The 27599-nt window shown below is 43.8% G+C and overlaps 1 protein-coding gene across 2 annotated transcripts; it reads right to left on the bottom strand.

Annotated features, from left to right (window-relative positions):
- On the bottom strand, positions 1-27599 carry ZFYVE1 (zinc finger FYVE-type containing 1). Of its 2 annotated transcripts, none has more exons than XM_055715273.1 (12): positions 27482-27599; positions 25570-26439; positions 11537-12041; positions 9408-9622; positions 7233-7339; positions 6167-6275; positions 5487-5584; positions 5264-5381; positions 4730-4900; positions 3799-3979; positions 3176-3289; positions 1-2106 (listed from the first exon to the last, which is right to left on the bottom strand). In XM_055715273.1, exons 2-12 carry the CDS (start codon positions 26062-26064, stop codon positions 1874-1876), a joined length of 2346 nt encoding a protein of 781 aa, XP_055571248.1. In that variant the 5' UTR covers positions 26065-26439; positions 27482-27599; the 3' UTR covers positions 1-1873. The 2 variants fall into 2 exon arrangements, with proteins under 2 accessions (XP_055571248.1, XP_055571247.1); XM_055715272.1 differs by lacking the exon at positions 27482-27599 and adding an exon at positions 27063-27443.

The raw sequence follows: 27599 nt of genomic DNA, 5'->3' as shown, positions 1-27599 counted from the left end.
TTGTTGAAACAGATACCAAAGATTTTATACAAGGAATGTCATGGCTGCTTTCTCTTTGTGCATTAACATGGTAGTAAAGCTACATGCATAAACAGCACACAGGGCACAGCCTACAAACCAAGAACACGGTGCTCACCCATTAAAAAAATAAAAATACTTTGAAGCACAGAATTATGCTGGATGTGCAGAATGCCTTTTAAGAGAGGATTTCTACCTAACTCATGCCTTCCCTTGGGCAACTGTCAGTTTATGGCAGACTTTGCTTACAAAAAACATTAGACAGTCCCAGTAAACTCAGCCAGTACCAAAGGTATCCCGGAACATCTTCTAAGTCTACTTCCATGTGTAGGCTGGATGTAGTTGTGAAAAGGCCATCACTTTGTATGTTCTTTCAGAGACAAAGTGAGAACCACTTGTTACAAGGAAAAAAGTCAGTACACTTGTTCAGAAGATAAAGTCTTTTATAGCAGTTAATTTAATAATACAGTCCTAAAACAGGGTGTTGGGCACTCATCTACACAAGAGCACATTTAATAAGCTGGGGAAAAAATACCACAGTTCCAGGACATTGCATCAGACTCCAGCCACTCCAAGAGGAGACAGTTCTCATGTGGTGGAAGAATTCTTGTCTATGTAAGCCAAGAAGGGAGAATTTTAGGCAGTTTAATCCACAATGGTCTCTTACTTCTTATAACTGGAACCACAAATCCACAGTACAAGACAGTATTAGTTAGGTTAAGTGCTGCTTTTGAGAATAAAATAGTGAATTCATTGCAGTCCTTCAATAAAAGGATGAAGTCCAGTGAGTGCCAGTTGCTAGGAGCAAAGAAGAAAGGTTCCCATTTTCCCGGTGGATTTGTAAATTTGTATTATTAAAAAAAAGGGAAGTCAAATCTGTGCTGTTTCTATGCAACCGCATCTGAGAACACAGAGGCTCCAGGATCACTCAAACAGTGGGGGAGAAGAAAAGCCATCACACCCCAAACTTCATATTTCAGAATTGCCTATGTCACTTGTCCTCTTGTTCTGCTCTGGACAAAACTTTTAACTGAAACAAGCTAGCAGAGAAACTTGAAGAAAACCTGAGTACATGAGAACATTGTCAGGAAGAGCAACACCCTCCTACCTTTTGATATGATACTGAAGTTGAAATGGCAAAATCAGAATGCTCTGCCTTGTGCCGTATGATTTGCTTTACCTTTCAGAGCTCTACTGGTCTCTACCAGGGGGTCTGCTTCAACTTGGTACCTCTTGCACTGCAAGACCACTGCTCATATCACAGTTCATACAAACTTGCTGATGAATCTGGGTTTAATCTTCCACGGCTAGAAGTATGGCACCTCCAGGTGTAGGGCTGGTTGAATTACCAGGTATAATTCATAAATCAACACTGGAGATTTCCTGGCAGCACAGAGTCCAAACCCTCCTCACAGGACATCGTGATCAGCAAGACGTTCCAAAAGAAGAATCAGAAGGCCCTAAGTCTGATCCAATATACTAAGGAACACCACCATCCATCATGTGAACTAGGAATACTCAAAGCTTCATTAGCCAACTGTATATTCTTAATATACTAAATTATACATAGTTGATATATTTGTTTTTCTTTATTTGGAATAAAATACACTGGATTTTGGTTTGCTCATTTACAAGGGAGCTTTCTCTCTTCCCCATTTAATTTGAAATTAAAACCTAGAGGCTGAACGTAAGCTCATTCCCAGTGTTCCAAGATGGATATAACATGAGAGGAGGCCAGACACTGGAAACATGCACTCTGGCTGCAACAGGTTAAGAGGTGAAAGGGAGACCAGATATTTTCATTTGTAACCCTGAGAACATAAGGAATTGCAAAGATCTGGAGAAAAGCCTGGGGTTAAAGGTCACCAGGCTTTTTATTGCAGTTAAAGCAAACTCGGACTGGGTGATCCCATCCACGAGAGGGAACCGCTCTGCGGTCATGTGAGCATTCGTCACAGAACCCCTGGCCACAGGCCCGACAGTGGTGTTTGGAGAGTTTGATACTGAATTCCTTCCGGCAGTTGTGGCAGTGCAGGATTTCGTGGTCTGGTACCCAGTATGCAGGTCGGGCAGCATCTTTTACCAGACCTACGGAGGAAGCGAGGTGGGGGGAGGAGAAAGAGGGAGAAGAATATAATCTGTGAACATGAGCACATCAGGAATGTACTCCAGTGGAAGCACTCACACACCGCAAGTTATATCACTGCCATTAAGGGGAAGAAGACCTACTGACAGAATACTTCAGTGCAATGGGTAGCCATTTAGGCCATTCTGCCATTCTCCCATGCTCTGCTTCTCTTCAAAGGGATAGACTGTCTCTCCTTAAATGGTGGCATCTTCTCTTAAGCAGACTCTTCTAGAGGTTGAGACAGTTGCCTTTCCCTACGTTGTTTCAGCCACGGCCAAAAAAACAGAATCACCAAACCAAACTTTCAGATATGCATATACTGTCTGCACTGAGAAAAGGGATTTATTCTGCCTTTCATTGAGTCGGACAAGGGTGATGCCAGCACAAGCTGCAGGCAAAGCAGTGGAACGATGATCGCTGCAATGAGTAGGAAGTCAGGTCCATCAACAGAAGATTCAAATACAAAGTATTTGCTGACATACCTGAACTGCCACCCAGCACATGAAAGAGCAGCAAATGTTCACTGTACTAAGCTCACCATTAAAAATCACGTTACTGATTACTTTCCTACCATTACCGACCTGGACAACTTCAGATTCTCAGCCCTCCCTTGCAGAAGTACCGAGTACCAGTAATATCCATGAACACATTTAAAAGGCACTCAGCATCTCTGGAAGAAAACCAAACCTGATAAAATGCTTCCTAATTGGCCAGTCTTTAGGGAACCCCAGGTGGCAGGTCACCGCAGTGATGCATCAGGGGAGCACAAATTACTCACAGCTCGGTGCACACAGATTTGCACAACAGGGAGAAAAGAGGAGGTGTGAACTGCAGAAACAATGTGCTGAAAACCAAGAGGAAACATCAAGCAAGAGAGGTGCAGGGGGCTGCAGAACTCTCAACCAACAGTGGTAACATAGTGGAGGGGTCAGCCTGTCACAGACTCTTGAAGTTTAATCAGAAGTTTTGCTCTGTGAAAACAAAAATGCCTCTAGACAAAAAAATCCATCAGAAGAGATCAGAGCTTACCTAAGGGAATGTCCATGGCTGTCACCACTGCTCCAAGAGTGTTCTGCACAGCTTCCCCCACCTTCCTGGCAATAAGTGTCCCCCCTTCCTCGTCTGAAGGCAGCTCAGCCACATCTGCATGACACAAGAGTAAAGGCCTCAACACCTAGGTCCAGCACGATTTCTGCCAAGTTTCACTTAATTTACACCAGCAAAAACCAGCAGCAAACCCAAAGAGCAGCTCGCAGCCTCTCCTCAGCCTTTATCTTCCACATCCCCAACCTTGGATTACAGAGTTCTCGCTTTCATTTCAGCAATAATGGACAAAATACACACTCTGCTGAAAGAGCAGCATCCCTGCTCTGATGCTAGCTCCACACCATCAGTAGATGCCAAAAAAACAAAGTAAAAATCCAATTAGAAAATAATTTTGTCAGGGGGTCAGGTATCTGGTAGCTTGTTGCAAGGGTCATCTTCCTGCCAAAAGGCATTGAGCTCGTGAGCTTCCCTACTAAAAACTCTGTACCAAAGCCCACTTTGAACACTGTCTACACCCAATGGGAATGGTTGTGACCCAGAAGCCAGGGACAAAGGCTTCAGACTATTGCCCAGAGATAATTCTGTCACAATCAACTCAAAATTACCTAACTGGATGCCCCTGTTTTCATAGCAGTTGTCACACACACGCACTGGTGCTGGTCCCCAGCCTCGCTCAGGCACTGGACGAGTCTTAGAAGAACAGCCATCACAGAAGCCCTCTCCACAGGCCCGGCAGTGATGTTTAGTGTCGTTATCTTTAAAAGGCGTGTTGCACTTATTACAACTCTAATCAGAGCAACATAGAAAGAAAAACTGTTAGCTTGATCTTCCTTAATAGAAAAATAAAAAGCAGAATCCCAGGATGGCAAGACTCAGACTAAAACTGTGAAAAATATAGTTACACTTAAGACTTGGGTGCTATCAGTCGTATAACTTCACCCTAGGGAAGCAATTCAGACAGGTAGACGTACAGCAGTTAAGCCAATAGATTGCTATGATCCCTTCATTCGCGATCACAACTAATTACAGACACATCACGCAGGGCTGAATGATGGATATTTGATCTTTGTGGGGGGTAAGAATTCAGAAGGCAGTTTTCATTAAAGAAGTATCTGTTCCCTGCAAGACGCAGGGAATCCTTTCCTAGTTAAATTGCAGGGGCCAGCTTGTTGCATCTGGCACGAAATCAGTTTAATCTGCACCTATAAAAATAGTACTATCAACTGCAGTAGCGAGTTGATGTCGATTCCTTGCTTTGAAGAGCAAGTTCATGCACACTAGGATTTTCCACAATACTGCTGGGAGAGGAGCTCACAAAAAGTAGGGAGCAACAGTCTCTTTAGCAGGGCTGGGCAGAGACTCTGGCTTAGTCAAGAATGGGAAGAGCTGAAAGCATTTCAGTTCTTAAAATTGTAGAAGGGCTTGCTTGCTGCAATAAAACAAGACGCATCTGGAATCTGCAAAATACTGTATTACTTAAAGGGTAAGGATGGTTTTAGCTACACAAAGTGTTTCTCTACAGCAGCTGCTATTTACCAGGATCTGAGAGTTGGGTCTCCAGTAAGCTGGGGCAATCTGGTCTGTCAACCAGGAGGTCACAGCTTTTGTGGGTCCCAGGCTAAGTTCAGATACTGATTGTGCCATGAAATTCATCCCATCCAACAAACGCTGGGCTGCATTGTTGTTGTCTTTCAGAAATCCATCAGTCTGGAATTAAATGGATATTCATTTGAGAATAAAAACAGGAAAACTTTTTTTTTTAGATGCAGATGTCTGTCACTCACTGCTTCTGTTAACTGGAGGGCAAGCAGGAGCAAAAAATTCACCAGTCCTACTTTGAAACACAGGGGTAGGTTTTCACAGTGTAAACACGTTCATAAACTGTAACTTAGCCATTTCAAGACAGCCAAAAGATGACTGAAGGCCCCTGCAAAGGTTCTTTTAAACAGCAGAGACATGAACCAGCTGTAATGAAAGCAAATCCATTTTCTCCATCAGTGTCCAGAAGAATCAACATAGACACGTGCATGGCTGCACACATACACAAAGACTATTCAGCAACCAGCTTACCCCTGGCCAGACATGCTCAATTTCTGTCCTCACTACAGTGTTCACAGGATCTTGGTTGCCAAACCAGTACTGTCGGCTGCGGTACACCACCCCGCAGTTGGGACACTCGATCACATACCTGCAAAAGAGGAAGACAGGTTACCTCAGTGAGATACTGGAAGTCCAGCACACCAGGCAACGTGGAGGCAACAGACAGCAGAAAGATCTTAGCTGCAGTACTCACCCCGACCAGGCATACTTGGCAAGGCCCAGCCAAGGGGAGTCAGTGGAAGCAGAGGTTTTTGGCACCACGCTGACCTCCATCCCTCGTTCATAACAGGCCTATAACACAAAGGCTCAATTAAAGCTGCGTTCTTCGGAATCCCGGACTCCAGGTCTCACAGCTGTTTGGCCACATAAAGCATATAACTTGGCACACAGTTGTCTCCACAGCAAAGGAGAGCGCTCATCAGAACCGATTTAAAAACAAAACAAAACCCGCTATCAATAACGACATCAGGGAAGCATTTCTACAACAATAAAAACCATTATGGTAGCTGAAAACTTTCCTGTTTCCTGCATGCACCCTTCAGAAAAATTGGCTAATACCAAGCAATGGGCCTAAGCAAATAAGAAGAGTAACCACATCAGGTATGTAGAAGGTCAACATCAGCCAGGCTGAAAGCAGCTGGGTTCACAATTTAGCTATCAAATGACACACAGCACACAGAGCTGATGACCTCTCCAAGCAAAACTGGGGATCAATTTTTCTTGTTAAAGCCACAAGCACCTCTCCCATTTGAAAAACTTGAAGAAAACAGGCACATGCCTGTTTTCCTCATTCCATCATGAAATGTTTCCTCATTTCCTGGGCCATCCTTTCCTTCTCCATCCTTCAGACCTTATCCTTGCGTCACTACTCACCTTGCAAGTGTAGACTCTGTTATCATACTGGTGAGAATATCTGCATCGGCTTTTTGATTCATGAGGGACTCCTTCCTTTGCATGGTTCATGCTTTTCTTGCAGCCACACCTGAGTATGCAAAAGCAAACCATGAACTGATGCTGTTAGATATGGGACAGATGTCACCAAAAGTTAATTCATGTTACTATCTTGCATTTGCATAGACGTTTTAACCCCAAAGCATTTTCACAACCGTACATACAGCAATTACATCCTTTATCATTGAAAGGCAGGCTCTTTGGAAAGAGGCATAGCCACTACTTCACAGTACAAAGCAGTGCCACACAACAATTTAGTGCAGGAAACGATCACTGTAGCCAATTTAAATGTCACAGAGAATTTTAGGAAGGACTAACCAAGTTTGGAAATTGACCAGGACAGAGCTAACACTGCAGCCCTTGCAAGGAGCTGCTAGAAATTCTCTAATGAGTGCAGGAACATAGCACCGTATCACATTTGAAAGAAAATGTTTCCAGAAGCACAATCAGCCATAACATCATGCTGCTATAGCGCCTCACAGACCCAGAGCACTGACTGCCATCTGCTGCTCTTTAAGGCTCAATCTTTGGGCTCTTCACAGAGAGCCAAGCTCTAATCAGACCTGGGGCTCCACTTAGATCTAGTCACCGAACGCAGCCCAGGTCCATGATGCATGCTTTAGGATTGTTTATACTGTTTAGGTAATAAAAATGGCAGGAAAAATCATCATAGGAAATGTCAGGGGATTTCTTCAGACACTCCTTTCTTCCCACCCTGTGTGCACTGGGGAGAAGATATGGGCAGAACAGGTTTATAGCCATACACAAAAATAGAGTAGGCAAAGACCATGCATCCAGCTGGGATGCAGCAATAACAGCTGTGCAATTCATATAAGAGTTCAATTTCTAGCTAATTTTGCCTGGAAGTACTAGCTGATGACAGGTCATGTCAGGTGTCAAGATGTCACAGAAACTTTCTGTTCTCGGGCTGCAGACCAGGGCAGCACTATCTTCTAGAAGGATGAGGGTGCATTTCTCATCTACTTACCCACAGCTGAGGCACACAGAGGAGCATGTGAAATATTCATCTGGAAAGAAAGAGCTGTGAGCCATCTGGTCATCGGGGATCTCCCCACTGAACCGGTCACTTAGAGCCTGTCAAATAGAAAAGAATGAACTGGTAAGGGACTGAGAGCAATGCAGACATTTTAAGAAAGCTTTTGTAAGCAAAAGCATGGGTTCCCTACTGGAGGGAGAGGCAAGAGAGTACACAGCTAACAAATAATTTCTTACTGATGTGGAAATCAAGACGACAATTAGAAACCAAGAAAGACAACAATATTGCACTTATATGGAAGTGACCTGAATGCTTGTAAGATCCTTATTCTTCTCTTCTCTTCCTGCTCCTACTTTGAATTTTATAGTAGAAATGTGTGGTAGAAGATCACATCTACCTCTATGCATACAACCCATGCCCACAATAGCAGGGTTCTTGCTAAGAGGGCTTTGCATTCTGGAAACCTCCAGAAGGAAACTCGGAGAGTAAATTCTCACAATGAGTACATGAGGACACATTCTTGGCCCCTCAGCTCAGAAAGTGCTGCCCTGAGTTTTCCTCTGGTCTCTTGAATAATTGTTCTTCTCTGGTGAAACTGAGACAAAGGGATTTGTTTCCTTTCCTGGGAGCATCTGTTCGCAGATTAAGCCAGTCCTTAGCCCTGACACACTTCACCTTTTTCAGTTCTTTTGGGTGTTATGGTAAAAAAAAAAAAAAAAAGTTAGCACTGGTTAAGGGTTTTCTGGATTGAGATCTCTGAAAATATAAGGTCTAACTGTAACTATTCCTACAGCTGAGGTTACCATAGAGGCTGCCTGCTCTTCTTTTCCTCCCTCTCCCCTCCTCCCAGGGAGTAGGGGGGGAGCATCTCTGCTGTCTAACAAGGGTTGCCCACACAAAAACACAGACACGTGTGTATCTCTCACCACAGTTTCTCTCAAATAAAATCTCTACACAGACATCGGATTTCAGAGAATTTAAAGGAAATTAGCTTTAGGATCTCTTTTCAAGCTTGACTGATACAGGCCAACAGATTCAGAAGTTAAAGGAGGTGGACATAGGTCTCTAGCAAGCCTTGCGTCCTCAAGGCAGTGAAGCAAAAAAAGTTAATTTCTAGTCAGTAGTGATCTGAACACAGCCTCTACTCTACTGGACACGTATTTAAGTATACTAGCAGCTATATCTGAAACTGAATTACTTTATTATTGCAACAAAGTCCTAGAAATCAAACTGGAACTAACCACTCCAGCTGTTTTTGCCTTGCTGCCTGTCTGCTCCCTAATGCAAGGAACTGTGTACATGCCACCCCAATACTTCCCTCTGTGTTTCAGCTACCCCAAATACAGAGCAGATGGAATTATCTGCTCCAACAGCTGCAACTAACATCAGAAAAAACTGCTAACACTACCTTCTTCTGTAGATATGCCCCAGCTCTGCCCACCCCTTCCCAATGACAGCTGTGCTCTTCAGGCCAATGAAAATATCATGCTTCTCAGGTAGTGGTAGCAATGTGCAGAAACCCATAGGACAGACTGCAAATTTGAAGACCCAAAAATCTCTCTGACATCCTAGTGAGTGACCTTTCTAAGAAAATCACCAGCTGCTTTCTCTGTTTTCTTTTTGTCAGCCTTCTGATCTGACGCTGTACCTGTGAAATGATTATTCATTTGGCTTGATCCCACCTTGTTCCCTACCTACCAACACATCTCCTTCCTCCTTTTTGCCTCATAGCCCTTGAGTTACACTACACTCAATGCTAGGTTTTGCCAACCATTAACTCCCTCCAAGCCTTCTGCATTCCCTCCCCATGTGCTGAGGCCATCCTTGGGAATTTCACCAATAACTCCTTCTGGGCCTCCTATCTGTCATCAGTTATTTGTTTCTTTCCCAGTCGGTTTCTTCCTGGCCCAATTTTTTTTGATTTTGCTCTTCAACTTCTCTTGACCTTTCAAGGTCTTTGCCAAAAGTTTTAAAGTTAAAAAAAACCCCAAACTACCCAGCCTATCCGGCTGTTACACAAAAGTCATCATCTTCATGGAAGATCTGCTTTACCTCCAGACATCGGCAACATCACTAGCTCCCATGCTCTACCTTTATTAGCTGCCACTGACAGTTACTAGCAACAGCGATACAAATAAAGATCGTGATGAACTCTTCTCCACTTACTTTTAGTGCTTTGTAGATAACCCCAGGCTGTCGAGGTGACCGAGTGGTGTTGTTCTCCAGCTGCTGCTCCACAGCTCGCCTAAGTCCAGAGAAATCTGTTGGAGGATTGTATGTCCTTGTTCCCTTGTAGTGGATTGAGCTGAAAGCCTCAGGAAAACAGCTTAGCTTCCGAAACCGATCCTGAATGAGCTTCTCAGGAACCTCAGAAGGATGATCTATATATGACAGCATCAGCAAGTATATAAACAACTGACCGTTTAAAATAATATTTAAATTGCACAGTGCTTTCAGCACAGTGCTAGTGTTTTCCTAATTACACCCAAATACATTTGGAATGCAGTTATAATTATATTTTACAAGAAGGAAAAGAAACAAACTATTTCCAAAAGCAGTGTCTGCTTTTGATACACAGCTTTAGATCCTAAAATCAAGTTCCACAGGTAAAACCAGAAACATGTAGGTTTGGAAACACAGATATCCAGAAGCAGCAGCAATTTATGACATAATATAAGGAAAATCCACATCAGCACACTTGTTAGATCTTCACACCAGACCACAACTTGGTATAGCTAGTCGTAGCACCCTGGTAAGCGGAGGACATGAACTTTACATGGGCTGCTTATTCTCCACGCCAATCCTACAGCAAGGAAGGCCAAGCCTCTATCAACCCTTTGTACCTGGCAAAGCACTTCAGAACTTTAGCCATTATCAGGTCAGACTGCAGAGCTGACCACATTCTTCTGCCTGCTTCCACGTACCAGTTGTACACTTCAGAATAAGGCAGGCCCCTTCTTCCCTGCCCTAAAGCTATATAAACACACTTATCTCAACTATCCATTGAGACGGATGGTTACAGCTTGCTGCAAATCCATATGTGAAGAGGTTTCTTTCCTATTCCTACCATGATCAGAAGTTATCATAAAAATATAATTCTACTACACTGACTTTGCACGCAGGTGCAGCTATCATTATGGGTCACTAAATCTGACCTGCTGAAACAGCAATTCAACAACTATATGAAACTTTGCATGGCTAGTCAGCAAACTGCTATGTAAGAAAAGGAACTGCCTTGGCAGGTAAGTTTAAAGCAATTAAGAAGTCACTTTAATAAGAGCCAGAAAGAACGCCAAGTTCTTCTACTAGCTCAAGAACTTACTGGTTAGAAAAGCCAAAATGAGAACGTGGGCCAGCAGAAAGCTGCTGTGGTATTACACAGCCGAAGACTCCTACATGTTCACAGACAGCAGGACTGAGCCTCAGCCGGTGCAGGCCAATTCATTAGGGCTCTTGCTCGTCAAAGTATCAGAAAGGGACAGCATAAAGAAAGGTTTCATTGTGCCATTTGAAGCATGGAAAAAGTGGGGCCAGGAGAAAAAATTTAGATCCCTATACAGTCAAAACCAAAACATGCCGTGACTTCAATAGAACAATGCATTTCACTCAGACACACCAATAAAATAAACAATTTAAATATGCATAATCCAGTATGGCATGAGCCAAGTTAAAAGTACTGGTGAAGAACACTGAAAGTGATGGGAATAATACTGAGCCAGGCCTGCTGCTTTGGCCATATCAGATACTTGCACAGATAAAGGTGGCATCAAACCATCTTCTCTGTGCCACCATAACCTCAGCCCCAACCTCACACCAGCCTCAGAACGACATTAGTCCAAAGAATTTTAAAAAGTAGAGTGAAGTTCACCAGTTTCATTATTCTTCCTCATCCCAGTTTCTACATAGAGATTTGTTAGGTTTTTTGCAACATGATACGCCATATCCCTGCCAAAACCCCAGGGTGTCTCAGTTTTCACCTTCGTCTGCCATATCACACATACTCATGATCTTGTATGATGACCCCTCCTATGGCTGGCAGAACTCCCATCATGACTAGTCAGTGCTGATGTCCAGCTGGCTAAGAGGATTATTCTTAGCTGATATGGGGTAGTCAGATTGCTATCAGGGAATGGTCTGCTATTTCCATAGCCTGGGTCCCAGACTGGAACAAGCCAGACTAAAATGCAAACCGCATCTTTTACATGGTAATAAAGAACACCGAATATTCAATGCAACCTGGCAACTTATAGATAGCACTTAGCACATCGTAATTCAGTTTCTCACTGCCTACTCACCAGAGCCCAGCAGCTTGGTGTACACAGTCTCATGAAAGATGATGACACCTGGACCCAAAGTTGACAGAGGAACATCTAGGCCACAGCGGGCTGTGGTAGCTTTTAGCTCCTTAGTGAAATGTTTTAAATAAGCCTCCGAGGCATCACCAAGGAATTTGAAGAGATCATTGTGGAGCCTGTCAGCACGAGTACGGTAGATGACAAGGTCAGAGATGGCCAGGACCTTCAGCAGCAGCCGTGTTCTCTGGCTCAGGTTCACAGTAGCCCCCAGGAGGCCCTCTGTATCAATTACCACCACTTTGCGGACAGGGTCATAGGCTGCCCAGACTCCAACTGTGCAAGACTCTTGGGCTGGAGACGTCTTGAAGACTTCCCGGCCATAGAAGAAAGTGTGGTTAAGGGTGTGAGACTTGCCATCCCCCGTGTTCCCAAAGATGGACACTACCTTTAGATGCTGGTCAGGACTGCAGTCCAGTTTCTTAATAAAGTCTTCTTCATTCCTTACCTTCAAAAAAAAAAAAAAAATTATAACTATGCAATTGGAATAGACAACACTGGAAACACAGCTGGTTCCAGGATTCATAAGATTAATGAGAATGTTTACTTCCTATTCAGATTCTATCATAAGTTTCTGAAGCACCAAGAAATCCAAAGAAAAATATTAGAAAGCAGTTCTGTAACACACACGCATCAGTGGGATTCAGGCTGCTCCATCATGTAGCTGTTTTGAAACTGATGCCTCACGGTGATTATCTGTCTAGTGAAACCTCTTGTACCTCACCTCATTCCCTAAGGCAGTCCTTTCAGGGCAGGGCGCACAACCCTACTTCCCCGTCTGCCAGAACAACTGCTTGGAGCACGGCAAATGCTCTCAGTAGCACTAGTCTCCTGGCAAGCATCCAAATTCAGGCACAAAACAAGGGAGTGCTTTTGTCACCTTAACTTGCCTCATCCACAGAGGCTGAGCACCTGTCTAGGGAGAACACACTCCTCCATGCAGCTGTGCTGCATCTGTGCACAGCCAGGGCTCTCCAGCTGATAGATCCTTCCGCTAAAAGGAGGGGCAGAGAAAAAGAAAGCAAAGTTGTGCGCTGGAGTCAGCTGGTTGAAGCAGGTCAAACTGGCTTTTACAAAAGTCCCACAACTACCTCAATGATCTGTTTCATAATTTTATGCATTGTGCTTTCATTAAAAAACAAACACACACCACCACACACAAACACAAACCCAAGAAAGTATAGACAGCCTTCAGCAGGTAACTTCTCTTTGGCTTCACATGGATTAAGTGACACAAATCATGCTATTTAGGTTAGAGAATAGGGCATTTTCTGTTCAGGTACTAGAGCAACAGGGAACACATAAACAAGCAATGAAGCAGGTTAGGGGCTCTGTACAAGAGCCTGCCTTGGGTTTGTTGCAGAACACAGCCTTGGCTTTCAAAAGCTTCATGCTTTCGGCTATGGTTGTTTATCACTTGCTTTTTCTTCTTCCAACAGGTTTTATCCATGTGTTACGTGACTGGGAAGAATATGACAGAGGCACTTTTTGAGAAGGGTTAAATTCACCTCCTCCATCACAATTCCCTCCAGGAATTCCCATCCACTGAAAGGATCAGGGCTTCCATCCCTTCTCACTGGCCTCTCAACTTCTGGAAGCTCCTTGGCTATTCCTGGCCCCCCTCCCCCAAGTACATTTGGAAGGTCTCACGATATGCAATCCACAGAAGCCATGAGGTAACAAATGGTTTCTTTCAACAAGTTTATTCTTAGATCAGCAAATTAGTTTAAGACTCAGTCAGCCCCATTTTCTCTGGTCAAATCTATCAGCAGCATCTAGACTTCGAAGGAAAATAAAAAACCGCCAGCGTGCCAAAAAATAAAAAATAACCAGTGTGCCAGACTGTGGTTGGGAACAGCATTCAAAAGAGAAACTGTGGACTGTAAGGCTGCAGTAGCTTCTCCCGGACTCAAAACATTCAGGGCAACCTGACAGTATGGAAGAAAACAGGAAACAAATCAAAATGCTCTAACAGAAACTTTTCTGGTGTCTGTGGGAGACCATCAAGATACACTCCAGTTACAGGTGCAGGAGAAAGGGTCTGCTTTTTTGGTAACTGTGATTATTAGCTTGTCATCAGGAAGATAATTTTAGACAACAGATGCAGTTTCTCTTAATGTCTCTGGAGATGTCTCTGTGGATAAAAGGAAGTTCTTGGTTCATGGGATAGCTCCTATAAACATTCACAGATTTGATAATAATGTTATCTGTATGTAAGCAAAAAGAAATACGAAAATCTTGTTTAATTTAACCCCCACCTCCCAAACTTATTACCATAAGGGTGGCAGACCCTCTTTTTGCTGGAGTCAGTGGTTATGTACTCCCTGGATGTCTCAAAGAAATAGCAGTCTTCAAACAGCTGCTTAAGGATTGGCAGGACAACTAATAACTATGGTCTTTTAGACAGCACTGGTTGTTATTCCAGTATCAGTTTGGGAGAGTTTGTGGAAGGGGCTGAGTTAGTAATGTCAGAAGGCACAAAAGACAAGGACCACAGCAGTCAACTCACACAAACTCTACTGCAGCTGAAATTGTCCCAAGCTGAGCTAATGCAGATGTCCACACCAGCAGCCTTCTTTCACACTCAATGTACGTTAACTTATTGCGGGAAGAAGAGCTGGATTGCTGAGCCAGGCAGAAGAAAAGTTGGTTCCACATCAATAATCCAGGTCACTCCAGCAGAAAAGTTAGACTGAATATCAAATCAGGCACCCAAAGCACTGAGCTGTTACCCCCTTTGAAGGCTCTAGGCTCTTTCAGGCCTCCTTGCAGGACAGAACTCAGGAGTGATTTGGACAAGCAAGTCACCCAGGAGCACAAGAATGCACCAAAGTCTAGCTAGTCCAATGTTGAGTCTCACAGGTCTCAGCAATGGGTGAGAAGACATGAAACAACTAAATGTTTCCTGGCATGCTTTACCAGCTCTCAGTAGTCAGATGTCAAAGGACTTCCCAAGCACTGGTTGCATCTAAAGACTCATGTTCGGTAGAGAAGTAGTAGACATAGCCTCTAGGAGGTTGTCTAACCCCTTTGTGAACCTAGTCATAGTTTTGGATCCTACAACATCTTGTTACAATAAATTCCATGGGGGGGTAGGGGGTGGAAGAAACAAAACCAAAACCCAAACCAATACAACCAAAAAAAAAAATCCCTTCTTTTTGTTGAATACGCTCATATGTCATTGGATGTTCCTTGCTTTTGTGTGCTTGTCTTCTTTAACCACTGTTGAGCACAGGGATGATACTCTCAAAAAAACATCCACAACAATCCCTGTATCAGTAGTCGAATTTTCCTCCCTTGAGGAAGTTCTTTAAAGACATTCAAAGTCAGAGTGGGTGTAATAAGTGTCAAAGTACTAATACTCCTGGGGCTCAAGTCCCACTTCTCAGTTTTGCTTCTCATCTCTAAAGAAATTTGCATGGTACCACCTTCTGCTGCATGTGCAAAGGACTCATGTTTCCATAGCTGTGTCCATTCCCACGTTTCCAGAGTTCCACATCTGACATGAACAGTAGAGAGTAAACATGAAACCTTCCTTAAATTGCACAGCTGTGTCAATCAAGAATGCAAACTTTGTATGTCTAACCTAAGGACAAGAGGCATCTCTCCAGCCCCTTCTCTATTTTGCCATTTCCAGCATCAGAGACTCATTTACACTTTTGTTACAGCTCTTAAAAGAATATTGTCTTCTAGAAAGCACAGTTTTTACTCCATCATGGGTCAGAATCCCAATTAGCCTTCTTTTACAGTGTTAACTACATTTCTGTTAGCAACTGTCATCCAGCCCCCCATGCAGTCATTCCATCCAAGTTAAGCTGAACTGCAGGTGAAGGTCTTCAGCAGGAAAACCAGAAGACTGTACAGCTAAAGTCCTTTTTAAAAAAAGACATAAAAACTCATACCACAGTGCCATGGAACACACTTAGATCTGAAGACTCGTTGCCATCCATACTTGGAAATCTGTTATACCTACCGTAACAAGTTTCCTAGATCCAAGCCATAACAAAAGTCGAACTGTGTAGGAAGAGACAAGAAACAGGTTCTGCTAAAATCACATTCCTGCCTATGAATTTCTTGGAAACAATGTAACTGGAACAACAACATGTTAAAAGCTTAAGAACAAGCCCCATAAAATAGAACAGTTTCCAATGACCTGTACTCATACAACTTTAAATCTGCCTCCGGGAAAAACAAACATATTAAGAGAATCCAACATTTTTACCGGAATTTTCTCCTTTTAAAACTCTTTATGAAGCCTTTAAGTCTTGCTAATATTCATGGAAGCAGTGCACAAAGCCCGAGCTGTGCCACGATGACACAATAGCTCAAAACAAAAATCAAGAGTGCTTAGCATAGTATTTACCACAGCGCCTTCATTTGCTAGTCTTACACCGTCATTTTGACTTACATTGGTACTTGCTTTTGTTGTTGCATTTTGAAATCTTACTCTTTGCTTGACCTGATTTTAACGGAATATTTTCAATAACCAAAATAATTTTCTGCAATCAAGAAAGATACCATCATATAAATCATTAAATTTCTGTGTCATTAGACTTATCTAACAACCAGCACACGACAATATCTTCCAATACACAATCACTAAACAATTAGGAGGATATAAATTTAACACACTTTTCAATGAATGGAAGAATAAGCTACAAGATTTGTAGAAGCACATCCAAATATATACCAGCATAAAATTGCAACCATCTGAAACAAATCAGTCTTCAAGCAGAAGCGGTCAAAACAACCAAGTGGAAAAAAAAACCCCAAACAACAACTATTTCCCTTAAAGTATAATTTAACACTGGCTATACAAGCAATTCTGCTCACAGTTCAGAAAACATTTTAAAAAAATAACGTTTCCAAGAATTCAAACTAACACCTGAAAACAGGATGCGAAATGGCAAAGCAAGCTAAAACAAGATCTGCAACCTTTTAAGGAGACAATTTTAGGTAATTGATCTTAAGGACAGAGTATCATGTCAATCATTAAACCTGGAAACAGAACAGATCTGTCAGATCTGCCCACCTCAACACAGACTACTTTACGACACAGCTTCTAGATTTTGGCCGTTGTGTTTTACTCTAAAAAAACTGAGTTCCTATCCAGAGGTAGGTGCATACAGAAGTCTTATGGGTGCATGCCTAAAGCCCTAGGTTCTACCATTAGGTCATTGCATCAGAATTTCAGTGCACATTGAAAACAAGAGAGAAACCTTTAAAGCAGATTTCTTCAACTACAGCCTGTAAGACTAATCTGAGAAAAATAACCTGCACTACAGTACAGTGCTGCCACCAAAATTCACATCTTTGCAGAGCTCCCTCACAATGACTCCTGGAAAGGTAGTGCATGAATGCAAAGAAGTGCAGCTGGCTTACCCCAGCAACTCAAGTGCAACAGCTATTATACAAGCAGCTGGAAAGTCCCTGCTTTTGCCCCAGGAGAAACTTTTGTTGATATTCCCAAAAGTTTCTTGCTACCAAGTGAGAAAAAGGATTGGGTAGTTCCCTGTGAGGAAAAGAAACTCTCTGCTATGAAACCCATGACATCAGTAGAGCTGTGAGACGGGCTCTAGACTATCATAATTCAAATGTTGTTTCCACTAAGATCATAGACTAATTCAGGCTGAAAGAGACCTCAAGAGGTCATTACTCCCTCCTGGCTTTCAAAGGCCTCCAAACAAGAGAGATATTGATCATAAGCAGGTGCTCATGAAGAATCAAGGCTGACTTAAGTCCAAGCAGCTCTAGTTTCCTACCCTAGTTTGTCTCCTATACCTTTTCTTCTGCATGACTTCCCACAGAAAACATTATTTACGCCATTACTTGAGTGTTCCACATACAACTTAAAATCCATAATCCAATTACATAGCCATATTTGGTAGAAAAATAAGTGCCTCTGAAACTTAAATTTCCTAAAAGCCTGATGAAAATAAACAGCAAAGAAAAGAAAGATGCTAATAACTTTTCTGAGGAAAAAGTTTGTCTCTTGTCCACTCCACACAGCCAAGATACACTAGTAAGCTGAGCAGTCATGCCCATACTTGCTAGCCAGTAAGCATGCTGGCTGGCACGTGACAGCACACACGCTGCTTCTTCCCCAAAAGAGAGAAGATGTGGATAAGCACTGGATAATGGGAAGCAGACATCTCAGAAATTACTTTATTAATTCTACTGCTCGAAGAGTTACTTTTTATGTAACATTTTATGTTACATAAACATTTATTTATGTAAACATTTTATGGTAGCTTGGGAAAGCTTTCCCAAAAGGGCTGCCTCAATGGGTTAGTTTACAAAATTGCATATGTCATACCAGCAGTTACAATCTGTTGTTCAGGAGTAAGTTATTAATCATTGACCCAGCAAACACTTAAATATATTTATCATTATTATGCTCAGTAATAACTTCGACTCCAGCCAAGCTGGCAGCAGACATCAGCATTCTCAGGATCGGAATCCTAGAGAGGCTCAAGCCCAAATTGAGTGAGCTGACACTGGATGCAGGGACAGCAAAATAAAGGAGGAGACAGGCACACCCTGAAGATTTAAGGTTAGATTCCAACACTCCTCAGCTTTAGCTAGTTTTGACCTTATTCCCCATGCTGGGTGCAGGTCTGGCTCAAACAAATGGTTTCATTTGGATTAGGGGTGTTTTCTAACCTCAAGTTTTTTGTACCTGCTATTTGCCTTCACTGCAGTACCACCTACAGGTTCTGTTAAGATTTCTCATCCATGAAAACAATATCCCTGAACTGAAAAACTTTTTCAGACCAAAGTTAACCTGTTCCTCCCCACAGCTCTAGCAAAGGAATTAAAGGACAATATTTTTTATGGGTTTGTACAGCACTTAACAAGATTGAGTCTTAACAGGACCTACAGGTCCCTGCAACGAAGGGTGGAGGCTGCCCATGTCTGGGGCCCATGTCAATCTATTACAGGACTCTTTCCTGAAAGAGGCGAAGAGGTAAGAGTTAAATCCTGCTTAACAACCCTACCCAAAGAGAGAGAGCCTATTTCAAAGGTTTTAAGACAGTGGTAGAAAAAAAACTTAAGGGGATGGAAGGTAATCCAATTTGATTGGACTCCTCCCTAACGCAAGAAGCAATATTGCCTAAAATATTGCTATTACCAGGTCAGTCACCCTTGTAGATGGAGCAGAGTTACATGAAACTGCTGAAAGCAGAAGACTAGACAGCTCACTAACCTGTTTGCTAGCAGAAAAACTAGTTTTGCAACAACTCAAAACTAATAAAGACTTCAAGGTAAATGCAACTGCTGCAGAAGTAATGCTAATTTAAGAGTGTCATCTAACTCTTAAAAAAGAACAGTAAGCAATAAAGCAGAAATAATTATTCTGTATCCTAAGTACTTTTCAAGTTCCCCACAGATGTTAATTTGGCCACACAGCTACCAATTACCACCCCAACATCACAGCTGTAGCAGCAGAGGTCACATTCAAGTGAAGAGAGTTGCCCAGAAGACAGCAAGTCAGCGAGCAAGTTCCTGCTGTACCTATTGGTCTTCCTCAGCACTTGGGGTAAACAGATCACCTGCGTGGACACTACTCCGTAACACTGTCTTTGTTAAGAGTCTTTTAAAAACCTTACTTGTATCACTGTTCCACTCTTCCTAGAAAACAGTTACTTTGGTTATTTTCCCAATTGCAGGGTGTTTTGACAGGTAGGCCAAAGGACTGTGAAACTTCTGGCTTTATGCAATCATACAGCAAGGCATTAACAACCCAGGTAAAAAAGTAAAGGGTAAACTGCAGCAACACCTGCCTCCCAGTGACCCCTGCAGAAGGGACAAAGTGGAGAAGATGGACAGGGCAGAGGGCTGCAGGAGAGCAAGCTGCCAGATGCACCCCACACAAAGCACTCACAGCCTACTCCTGCTGGCAGCACCCAGAAGCCCAAAAGGATTCACTGGATACAAGCAAAGAGAGGTACAGCAGAGGAAGCGCTAGAACACCCTCTTTCTCCCAACAACCCTACTGAGGCTCAGGAACTCCTCGAATGAAACAGTGAGTAATTCCAGAGTGGCTTGCCACCCAGCTTCTTTCACCTGTGACATGCTCTCCCTTGCTTCCACACCTGCACTCATTTCAGCATACGGACAAAAGAGAATGGAAGCAAGCAAGAGATTTTACTTTAATTACAGCCCAAGAGAACCATATCATGAACAAGGTACAAAAGCAGTGCCAGGGAAAAGCAATATTTAAAAGTGGCTGTGTTCAAATTAGCTAGGAGTCAACCTGACACTGGTAAAGGTGCTGTGCCTTTGTTGAATGGATGGCTCCTCTCCCATCTTCTAAAAATACTCTTCAAAATACTGGTATATGTCCAGTGGAAGAAAGAACACTACTAACCAGCAATAGCTAAGCAGTTTTTCTACTACTTTATTCCACGGACTGAAAAACAGTGTGCACTTCAGTGCAGGAGAGAGAACTGCAAAACTGATAACAGACTGCGATGGGAGGAATAATGAAAAACACCAAAGTAATAAGGGGAAAATTCCTAGACTGTAGGACAGCAAACTCCCAAAAATACTTTGGCAAGAAAACCTCTCTGAAGCACAAAGAGAACTCGTTAGTAGTACAGCAACAATGAAGGACAGAAGTTACATATCCTGATCAGACAGATCACACTGACCTAAAAAGCTTGGATTTCTTCTTCCTCCTTTACATCCATAGCACATACACCAGCTGTGACTCTTCACTTTACAGGATATGGACTAAAATTCTCAGAAACTTATAGCTGACTGTGCTACCCTAAAGCACACACACACACACACAAAAATCCCCCAACAGCAGATCAAGCAAGAGTGTCATAAGAACTAGTACTATTTGCTAGACAAAAGCTTTTCTACTAGGAGGCAAGCCATAAGACTTGGCGATTGTGATCTTCTCTTAGAAGACATACATTAGCTTTCATTGACTGACAAAGAACACGAGTAGGAAGAAGCATGCCTAGTAACTCTCCATTCTCTCATCCCTACACTTTTTGCCAGGCTTAAATCCATAGATAATAAGGAAAAAATCACAGTATTTTCATCAGGCTTACAGTGAGAGTGAGAAGAGGAAAGCAGCTACATCCCTAAGGAGTTATCAGTCTGTACGTGTCACTTTTCACAAGGTGGGACAGAGGAGGACACGTGGACTGTTAGAGGCTGGTTATTTAATGATTGTCTAAAATGGTCTGTATTTAAATAAGAGCTACAGGTCACACGGCATCATCTGAACAGACTGCAAAGAATTATATAGATCCTGCTCAGTATTGCTGAGGGGAAGAACTTAATCCTTTAGGTGTCTAACCCTGTTGGCAGGAATAAAAAGAATTCAAAGAATGGTGCTGTATTTAGGAAATGGATCTCTATTGGCAAAACAAAAAAAGTTTATAAACTTCTAACTGCTGCTTATAAACTGCTAACTGAAGAAAGGGAGCTCACAGTCAGTATCTCAGGGGAGACCCAGAAATGAATGTATGCTCCTTCCTCCCCCACAAAATTATACTGCTGGGGATATTTTTTGTGACTAGCTAAAGGAAGAAGTTTTTTTTTCTTCCTGTCTCCTTAGTAAGACAAGCTACAAAGTCAGTACCTTTTATTTTTCTTTGAAACCCAGAGATTGGGTAAATTCTTGTGACAGAGCTAATTTCAGGTCAAAGATCAGTGAACTCTTTAAGGCATGCTAGTAACAATCAAGCACATCCCCTATCTTCTGGGGTCAATGAAAGACTTTTTCTTCTTCTATAAGGTGTATGTGCTGAGTCCTTAATTATGGCTTTGGACAAAGTGTTATCACAGAAGCCACTAGTGACACTACAACCAAGTTCTGATCCTGTGGTAAGAAGTCTCAACATTTGTTCTCCAAATTGTTGTTATGTATTGCTAAGCATTTCTTCTCCCCTACCTCAGAAGTAGTCGTAAGTAGAGTTCGCTGTACAACTGATAGATAACTCCCTGCTTTATGCTAAAAAGCTCTATTGCAAAGGTGTTGTAAAAAGACAAAAACGGGATACTGTTCCAGAAACTGCATAAATGTAAGTACAAAAGACAGATACAGACCAGTAGAAAAGTTCAAGAGACAGTGAAACAGTAGCAGGACTTGAAACAACTATCCTAAGCCAAGTTGTGTTTTTATTGTTGTACATTTCTGTGGTTTTCGTAATAGATCCATGAATACAGGGGAGTTTTAAAACAGATCAATTAATTTTCTAAGTTCTTAAGGGAAGTGCCTCCTGTGAGCAAGGGGCAGCACTAGTGACAGCACAATACCTGCTTGAAAATTCAGCAAGCTAGAGGCAAGAAAGAAAATCTGACATCTTGACAGAGAAGAACAGGAGATTCAGCTGGGGGATTCGCACACAAAAAAGAAGGCGGCATGCAGTTTGAATTTAACACAGCAAAAAGGAGATGTGGAAGATTTAACGAGAGCAGCGTCAAGACCAAAGCAATTGCCTGAGGAAGTAATCCCCACACTATCATTGAGTAGAGATGAGCAAGGAAGACAGACTATGTCAGAGCCAATTAACAAACAGATGCTGCAGTTATCAAGAACAATTTGATTGAAGTCTCTGCTTTAGATATGTAATAGATAAGGCCAAAAGTTTAATACTGTATAAAGAGAAACTGCATAATGCTGCATAAAACTACCACATAAAATACTACATAAAACTGAGAAAAAGGACCTAGAAGGACCTAGAATGGGATCTAAATGGCAGATGATGCCAGTTCACAGAACATGGACAAGATTTATTTTCTGACAGAAGAAATCAATAAGGTCTTATGAGGGGCGATAAGTCCTTGGAAAAAGGAAAGGCAATTTTGTGGTGTAGGTCAAGAAGGCTGGGGACTAACACACAAGTTGCAAAGCATTACGCTGTGTGGTGAGACAGCTGGGGTTGGACTCCACGAGTACCAATCTCTTTCTCTGGTTCTTCTGCAGACTTGTGGTACAAACTTGGATTTAACCCTTAACAGCATTTTCTTAACATGAGATAATCAATCTGTTTCTGAGGTGCTCAGATATAGCACTGTTATGATCAACGTCACAGAGAAGCTTGCATTTCACAGATCTGAACTTCAGCTACTATCAGTTCTCTACAAACAAATGCTTCACAGGTGGTTGTTTAAAATGGGACCTTTCCTAACTAAGTGGGTTTGAAACAAGCACAAGAAGTCCACAGCTTTCTGAGCTTATGGTTATGTCTGCAAAGTGCAAAAAGCTTTGAGCAGGCCAGTACATCTGTGCAACATGGCACAAAAACAGTTACGCAGATCTCGGAATTATCGTAGCCGTATCACTGCAGTGCTGAGCCCAAGCTAAGATTCTCTACTTCTCAGCTAAACTAATTTCCTCAAGCACAGCTCCTTATGGATTAATCTATATTGCTTCTGGATCTTGAACTAGCTCAGTTATCGTTCACATGCCATAAATGTCCTTCAGTTTCAGAGCTACCACCTCCAAGAACCCAACAGGAACAATGAGATGAAACATAACCACTTGAGCTTAACAACTCCAACTTCCAAAGGAAACCAAAAAAGAAATCTCTTTGTGTTCCCATGTCATTGAACCACTTTCCAGTCAGAGGTTTGTAAATACATATACATCAGCGAGTTCCTTGATCCATCATGTTTGATCAGCAGCATAACTAGTTCTTCCTAATTTTGTAGGACTAGCATTTCAACATTTCTATGGCAGAATCTACCACTGATAGCAAATCAGCAGTTTCCTCTCTTATTTCCTAACTAATGCAACAATCTTCAAGTTCCAAAGGTCAAAAACCAGATGGTTAAAGATAGCTGGACACCATAATTCTGATTAATCCTTCTCCTGTCTGCTGAAGCTTAAGAAATCACACACCATCAAACCCTGAATCTCCACATTTCAAGTTATTACTATTTTGGCATTTTGGTTGGTTTAAATAAAGAACATTCTTAGGATTTCTCCCCAGGTAATCAGCAATAATCTTGCTAATGGCAAGCACAAAAACCTGAGGATCACTTTCCTACAGCTAAACTGGCTGTTCAGTATTATCAAGAGCAAAAGATGCTACAGAAGATGTCTTCAGAGCTAGCTAGTCATCTTGCAGCCCTCTCTAAATAAAGGTCCTCATGCTCACTAGCAGACACATCACTATAATAGCAAGCACTCTAAGTTCCAGCTGCCAGAAAATATTTTAATTGAAAACTTCTCAAACTGCTTTGACACTGGCTGCGAGATGTCATGTGAGTATTCAGCTATGAGGAAGAGGTCACTCCAGGTGAAAGAGCTCTGATTTAACATCTTGATAGTGAAGCAAGATCATCTTTGGAGAGCTTTTCCAACCCTGTTCTGATCAAACGGCTATGATGTGATAAAGGACCATTGCTGTCCCAATAAGGAAGTTGGCTTTACTGCCTATGACATTTAAATCTCAATGCACTTGCTTGCAACAGGCAGCCAGAAGTCCATCTCAATAAGGCTTAGAGATGCATGGGTATAAAGATAATTTAAACCAGTACAACTACACACAGCCACAGCTTGTGAGCAGCCTTCCAGGACATCCCTGTTCCAAGACATTTCAGAGCTTGCTCTAGTGGCTACATGAAGATCATTGAAAAGTCTGCATCTTAAAGTAGCAGTTGCATCTGCCACGCATTACAAGGAAATGTGTGTGTGCTTAGGGAAGACACACAAATTCCAGACTGCTACTACACCTGAAACTCACTCACTCACTTTACAGTCACTGGTGTCCTGCATTGTGTGTTTTCTGTATCAGTGCATCTTAAGGCCTGTTATATCCTTTCCTCCCTTGCCCCTTCAAAAGCCATGAGAATTTGTCGATCAGTACACCCGAACTGACCAAAATGCAACCCAAGTATCTTGCATCTATTCTATATTACAGTATAATTACAGCATGCATCTATATAGACACACACACTCTTCTATTGTATGGAATAGATACAAGATACTTCAGTCACGTTTCCTTGCAATGCGTGGCAGACATTGACTGTTACTGTGATGGGTACAAATAGCTAATTGACCAACAACCAGAATATCATCACAATTCTTTTTACCACTGGTAGTATGGATATGTCAAATCAGAGCAACCAGATACTGAGTCTTCAGGTGACCTCACATTTTCTTTCAGTGTTCCCTAAATGAGGTTAAACATGAAAGATGCAAATTGGAAACCAGAAGATGAAGCTGAATTTTTTGTTGTGTAACTAACCTGCTCTGTGACTTTTACACGTTGCTTTTTTCACATTTGTAAAGTATTTTTACATTTGTAAAGTATTTTTACATTGTAAAGTGCCAACACCAAATGTAAGGGCCAACAGAAGAGTTCATTAATGGCATAAATTGAGTGCCAGACTCTCCAAAATGTCTCCTGAGGAGCTGTTCCTGGTCAACTAGTATTTCTATCATTATTACCAGCAGGCATACCCCAAATTGATGGCCGATTTCCTCCTTTTTCAGCAAAAGGCTAACAAGAAATAACATTTGTGACAAGCAATACAGCTTAACCACGGTGTCTGTAGGACTCGGATGACACGCTTTGGATGCTTATTTCTACTTTATCCCATTCCTAAAAATCAGATGGATTTCCTGATGCTACAGGAGAGTAGCAGGGAGCTGTAGTCTTGCATTGCATTAGACTTGGTGCAGTGCCCACTCCTAGTCATACAGTAGGAGATTGGCTGCCAACATTCCCATTTGCAGGATACCTACTGCAATACTCTCAGTTCAATTTTGTTCAGGAATGATCAGCATCCTGCACAGACAGCTCTTATCTTAGTTGTGTGTGTCTCAGTACAGCGTCAATTCTTTCACCAGCTTCGCTTTCCAAGCCTCTAACTGGCTATCCTCATTTTGTTACGGTTGCTGCCAAGTTACACTTCAAGTATTAATCATGCATCACAGCAGCCTGCTAGACTAAGATAGAAACTGAAGGATCTCACCCATGCAAACAAACCACAGCACTGCTTACCTGAATCTCCTCAGTTTCATCCACCAAGAGGAAACTCACAACTTTCTCTGTCATCTTCCTTCTCCTGGTCTCCTCATCCATTCCCTCCTCTTCCTGCTCCTGGACTTTGCCAGCATGGTACACGGTGACAGGGTGCTTCCTTCTGTTCCCCCCAGCATGCGTTCTCTTCTGACACTCCACGCAGAGGTTGATTTTGCACACCTGGCACCTCACTGCTGCTATCTGCCTTGAGCCCGTCATACTGGCGTGCATTATGTTCCCATTGGCACCTTTGCAGGAGTCACAGTATGGGACATGACCGGGTCTTATACGGGTCCGTTCGTGGTTCCGTAACCTTTCTGGCTGATGCAGCTCTTCTTCACAACGCTGGCACTGTAGGCTCCGGCACTCATCACACTCAAAGATTGCTTCATCTGTCCCACTGCAAACATAGCTTTCCTGGCACAGGAGCGTCGTGTTCTGTCCTTTCTCTGCAGTTTGTGTGTGGGCGCTCATTTTCAGACTCCTTTAAAGCAGTGTTTTTCCCTCCTGTTTCTGCTTTGAACAATGAGGTGTATAGAAGGCAGTTGCAAATTTAGTATTTCCACAGGGGAAAGGGACACAACAGGAATGCTGTCTGTACTTAATTTTAAATAATCAGTAGATGTTTCTGTAAGCGTCATACACTGACGTGCCTCCCAGGAAGAGTCTTGGTGACTGCAGCTGAAGTTTTCTTTCTCCAAAATAAACTTAAACGATGTGACTGGTTTCACAGACTGTTATACCCAAATGCTGCCAGACATTCTGTCTCTGCTCAACTGCGTAACATGTTTTCAATGAGGAGAAAAAACCCCAGTGTTGGGTACTTCGGCAGGCAGGGCAAGTGTTCCCCTGAAGGAGAGAGCGGAGGGAGACAGCTGGTGAAGAGGGGCAAAACGAGCTGCAGGGACTCGAAGCGCACACACACGTACACACACACTGTCAATACTAGAAAATTCTCCGCTTTCGCTCCCCAGCTAGGCTCCTCCTTCAGAGTTCACAGCATTTATTTGCTGGGAATTTCCTGATGCGCTTCTCCCGATAAACAGAAATCCGCTCGCTTCTTGTGCGCTCCTCCCCGGAACGCCGGACACCGACGGCTGCCACGGCCGGGCTGGCGGATTCCCCCCTCCCCGCCCCGGGCTGCCAGCGCGGGCCCCCGAGGCCGGCGCCCGCTGAGGGCCGGCTGCGCACCGAGCCGCCTTTGTCTCGACCTGCTGCCGCCCGGCGGCGCGGGGCCCCAACCCGGCCTGCCCGCACCGGCCCGCGGCCGCCCCCCGCCCAGAGCCGGTCACACCGCGGGCCGGCCCCGGCACCCCAGCCGGTTCCACCGCCCCGGCAGCGCTGCCCCGCGGCGCCCGGCACTTGTGGCGCGGCCGCTCCCGGGCGGGGCGGGGCGGGGGCCCCCCGCGAGCCGGCCGTAGTTACGTAAGGCCGGTGCCGGCCGGCGCCGCGCCCCCGCGCCCCGCACCTACCTGGGGCTGCGCCCAGCGCGGCGCCGTCCTGCTGCGAGCAGCGGGCCGGGAGGAAGGGGGAAGCCCCGGCTTCCTCCCGCCGAGCGGCGGCGACGGGGCCGGGAACAAAGGCGGTGCGGCACCGGGCGTCGCGAGCCGGGCTATTGTTTACAAGCCGGCGGCTACCGTTCTTCCCCTTCCTCCCGCCGGCACCCGGTGACTAAGGAGTCGGGTCCCGGCCGCGGCTTCCTCCGCCTCCCCCCACCCCCGCGCCCACCCTGCGCCCGGCGGAGTGTCCCGGTTCCCCTCCCCCAGCGGCCGGCACCCCGACCATACAGGCGAGGAGCCCGGCAGGGCAGGACCCGCGCCCCCTCCGCCCGCTCCCTTCGTTGTCAGCCGGGATCAGCTGATCGCGGGGAACTTCAGGGTTATTTTCTCACGGCGGAGACGGGAAGGCGGCGGGCGGGGCGGCGCTGCACGCCGGGAGATGTAGTCCTGGGGCCCGGCCTCACGGGGCGCCGCCGGCGGGCTGCACCGCGCCGCGGGGCCTGCCGGGAG

Source organism: Falco cherrug, chromosome 7 (genome assembly GCF_023634085.1).
Source record: "Falco cherrug isolate bFalChe1 chromosome 7, bFalChe1.pri, whole genome shotgun sequence".
Classification (NCBI taxonomy): Eukaryota; Metazoa; Chordata; class Aves; order Falconiformes; family Falconidae; genus Falco; species Falco cherrug.
This window is presented reverse-complemented; position numbering and strand designations above follow the sequence as displayed.

Coding starts and splice junctions, on each gene's coding strand:
- ZFYVE1 (XM_055715273.1), bottom strand. CDS start 26,064: ATGAGCGCCCACACACAAACTGCAGAGAAAGGACAGAACACGACGCTC. Junction 6,276..7,232: donor TCTGTGTGCCTCAGCTGTGG/GTAAGTAGATGA, acceptor TTGCATACTCAG/GTGTGGCTGCAAGAAAAGCA. Junction 3,290..3,798: donor AAACAGGGGCATCCAGTTAG/GTAATTTTGAGT, acceptor TGTGTCATGCAG/ATGTGGCTGAGCTGCCTTCA.